General features: G+C 34.8%; 1 protein-coding gene across 2 annotated transcripts; it reads right to left on the reverse strand.

The window, feature by feature from the left end:
* Nucleotides 1-420: 420 nt before the first annotated feature.
* On the reverse strand, nt 421-2,945 carry LOC104116864 (NAC domain-containing protein 35-like). 2 transcript variants are annotated; one of them, XM_009627813.4, is made up of 3 exons: nt 2,575-2,945; nt 1,854-2,122; nt 421-1,320 (listed from the first exon to the last, which is right to left on the reverse strand). In XM_009627813.4, the coding sequence occupies exons 1-3, from the start codon at nt 2,768-2,770 to the stop codon at nt 628-630; spliced, it is 1,158 nt and encodes a 385-aa protein (XP_009626108.1). In that variant the 5' UTR covers nt 2,771-2,945; the 3' UTR covers nt 421-627. The 2 variants fall into 2 exon arrangements, with proteins under 2 accessions (XP_009626108.1, XP_009626107.1); XM_009627812.4 differs by having other exon boundaries at nt 2,506-2,943.
* Between the last annotated feature and the right edge of the window lie 686 nt (nt 2,946-3,631).

The following is a 3,631-nucleotide window of genomic DNA, read 5'->3' on the forward strand; positions in this document are numbered from 1 at the left end:
TCATCCCTTTTGATTCCAAAAACTTCAATGGAAGGACATGAGAATTGAACTCTTTCCTTTTTATTTTTTTTTTGGCTGACTAACATGGGATGTAGGGTGTTGGATTTTGTTCACAATACCAATTGATATAAAAGTCATTTTGAGTCATTGGAATCGATTTTGCCTCCTTATCACTTTGGTTAGCTATATACCTGAATAATGAAGGGACATATACAAGACAGTGTTTTGATTCCTAAACTAATTCTAGATATAATTAGTAGGTATTTTTATTTTGCTTAATAGTAGAAAGTAAAAGTAATTCACTCCATTAGTACTTCCCCTCCAAATTTTCCCAAATATATGTCATAGCTAAAACTTGCAAACAAGAAGGCCGTTTTACTCGATAATCAACAAAAATAAAAATGTTGGATACCATAGAAGTTAATGAATTAACTAATAAACATTTTTCCTTATTGAAAAGTACAGCTAAATCACATATTTAATCAAGTACCGATAGTAAGAGAAATTACAATTAACTAAAAATTAATAGTCTAACTAAGATCCCAAAACCCTAACAAAGGTACCATGCACATTATTTAAAAATATAGAGCTCTATGTATATATATGTCTAGTAGCTAATTGATAAGACTACTTGAAGGGGTTATTGGGTTGGTAGTCTTTACAGTTTGCATCAGTTTGAATTGAACTCCATTCCCATAATCTGTCTGAAAAAGACGACGACGACTGAAGCGATCCTTGGAACAATAAAGATTGAGGCTGCGCATGGTGTGGTAATACTTGTGGCTGCAAAAACTGCTGGGATGCAACAGCAGGAATATGGTTAATGGGATTATTATGAAAATGCTGCTGATTATGAAACGCGACCTGCTGATCTAAGTTGATTAGTTTGTGGAGATCCTCGACTACAGCACCAGTACTACTCGGTGATACTAACGAAGCAAAAGGCGATAATGAGGATGTTGAAGTGACCGCGCCCCCAGCCATGGGGTCTAATGCGATGGAATTGTAAGAATTTGAAAGGGAATTGAGGCCGAGAGATGTAGCAACGTGATGATGGTGGTGGTGATCGGTGCTAGTACTGCTTGCACTTGTTTCAGTACTCAATTTTTCATCAATTTGCTGTTGGGAGGATTGACCTACTACGTATGGAGAGATCAATGAGTTTTGTACTACTTGTTGATGGTGTTGTTTCTTGATTGAATTAGTAGTCCCTCTTGAGGAAGAAGAAGATGATGCTCTTGTTGTGGGAAGTGATCGAGGGAGAGATGGATGGTCTTCCACTCCGGATCTTTTATGGACACGGCACAATGAAATTTCAGCCTGAAATAGATTCATTCAGTAACATACACATTAATCAAAATTTGATGTCATAAAGTGAAGTTCCGTAATAATTAATTCGTATCTTCCATGCATGTTAATATATTGGTGTATATACGTTTTCGTCATGGGCATTTAAGAAACTCAACTAAATTTATGATTAAATCCCTTGTCAACTAATTGGCAAACTACGTACATTTCTTCTATTCACATTTTTATTCCTCATATTTTACCCTTTTCATCTTTATGCTTTTATATATCTTCTAATTGAGTTTCTTTCATGAACTTAATCTTAAGGATCTAGAGATTTGTGAAACATTGAGAATGAAAAAAAGTAGTACTATGTTTTCTAATGAACATTAATTGGAGCTAACATAGATTTCTGTAGCTTCCCACTTTGGAGAAAACAGTAGGTTCAACAGTCAAGCTTAAGAAAAGTCAAGCTTGATATGCACATCTTTGTAACCAAGAACACCATAAGACGGTCAAGAAATGAGGAATTTGTGAAGTTACTCGCAAGTATTTGAATTTATTACCTTTTGTAGGCGTTCAGTCTCATGCTGTGGAAGACGGTATTCATTCATAATCCAACTAGTTCTAATCCCCTTTGGAGCTTTACCGGAGTAGAAAACTAATGTCTTTTTCAGGCCAATCGACTGCGAATTCTCGCTTCGAATCATTCTATCAGCTCCAGTAGCTTTCCAGTACCCTGAAGTTGTCACCCTATTAGGCCTGTCCCCATTTCTGTACTTCCGATCTCTTGGTACATAGAAATACCATTCCTTCTCTCCAATTGCTGCCAACGCTAAAACCAACAAAGCAAACCAAGTTATAGAACTTACAAGAAAACCCCCTAAACACTCAATCTAATCCAATATTATGTGCTAGGCGGATGCAATCTTTGTACCATTGGCTCAAACATGGAACATAGATATATATATATATATCTATACAAGAAATCACTAAAATTTCGACAAATTCTGAACTCATAATTTCAAAAGTACGACAAGTTAAAGAACAAAAGGTTGAATCCATTAAGTTTAAAATTCTAAATTCGCCTCTACAAGTACCAATATCAATATGGAGAAAGATTGAGAAGAAACGGAAAAAGTAATTAAAAGAGTAAGAGATTGGAATTCAGTGGAAGAGGGAAATAAAAAAAGGAGAGTAGAAAATTAATATATATACCAGGAAGCTCCCAAGGGTCATAGCGATAAAGATCAAGAAAAGTGATGAGTTCAACATTAAAGCGCTTGCCTTCAACCTTACGGCGAAGATAAAACTCTACAAGTTCCTCTTCAGTTGGATGGAATCGAAAACCAGGCATGACCATGTCATGTTCATGATCATCATCATCTTTAATGGTGTTGTTAATGTTGTTGATGGTGTCATCTTGTTGCTCATGTTGTTGGCTTTGGCTCATGATGATGCTTGTAAATGGGACAATTGCCATAAAAATATAGGAGTAATATGAACTTTAATTTCTTTAGTAACAGTAACTTTTCATAAAGAGAATCCAACTCCCAATTATCTTTAGGCTAAAAAGTGGGAGTTTCTTCGTCCCCTTTATATTACCTGGCTTTATTGTACGATAATGCAAGCTGTGGATGAGAGATACGAGTAGTAAACGAACCCACACAAGTCAAAGTCTTAACTATAGTCCTCTCTAACTCTAGAGGGTTGAAGAAAATGTGGAGTTTCTTTTTATTTTATTTTTTGTTATTTTTTTGGATTGGGGGTGGGGTAGGAGTTAATAGAAAGATCTACATAGCTATCAGACCCTACGTATGAGAAGATGTTGAGTTAAGATGAGAAAGGGACTTCACAAAAATTAGGACAGGGTGTATAGCGGTGGGTTTGGAGCTTTCTTAATTCCCCTATTAAAGTTATTTTTCTTTAGTTACTAGTACTGCTTTCTTACACAAGATTTCACATTTAAGACTTATTTCTAGCGACTTTAATAAGAAAACTAAGATAGGTTACACGAATACTCTATCGAAATGTCGTTAAGTACATTTTATATTGGTTATATTTGTAATTATAATCATTAATTTCTTTTTTTCCTTCCCAAAATCAAAAACTGCCGTGTACTTCCTTTTAGGTTTAGAATTCTTTAGAATTTACACTACTTGGGATTCTTGCCTTACGATTTCTTTTCCTTTGGTTTTGTTTCCTTTACTTTTAGAATTCTTGCGTTTTTGTTTCCTTTACTTTTAGGATTCTTTCTTTTAAATTATGGCATGTTTTTTTTCCATTGTTTCTTGTGTATCGGTTTAAGATGCAATTTTCATTATTTTTTTGGTGTAGGTTTAGG

Source organism: Nicotiana tomentosiformis, chromosome 1 (genome assembly GCF_000390325.3).
Source record: "Nicotiana tomentosiformis chromosome 1, ASM39032v3, whole genome shotgun sequence".
Lineage (NCBI taxonomy): Eukaryota > Viridiplantae > Streptophyta > Magnoliopsida > Solanales > Solanaceae > Nicotiana > Nicotiana tomentosiformis.

What these genes read in the sequence shown, in the direction of transcription:
- LOC104116864 (XM_009627812.4), bottom strand. Translation starts at nt 2,770, where the DNA reads ATGGCAATTGTCCCATTTACAAGCATCATCATGAGCCAAAGCCAACAA. An exon ending in TGACCCTTGGGAGCTTCCTG is followed by an intron (nt 2,123 to 2,505) that starts GTATATATATTA and finishes TGTTGGTTTTAG; the next exon opens with CGTTGGCAGCAATTGGAGAG. An exon ending in AGACTGAACGCCTACAAAAG is followed by an intron (nt 1,321 to 1,853) that starts GTAATAAATTCA and finishes AATCTATTTCAG; the next exon opens with GCTGAAATTTCATTGTGCCG.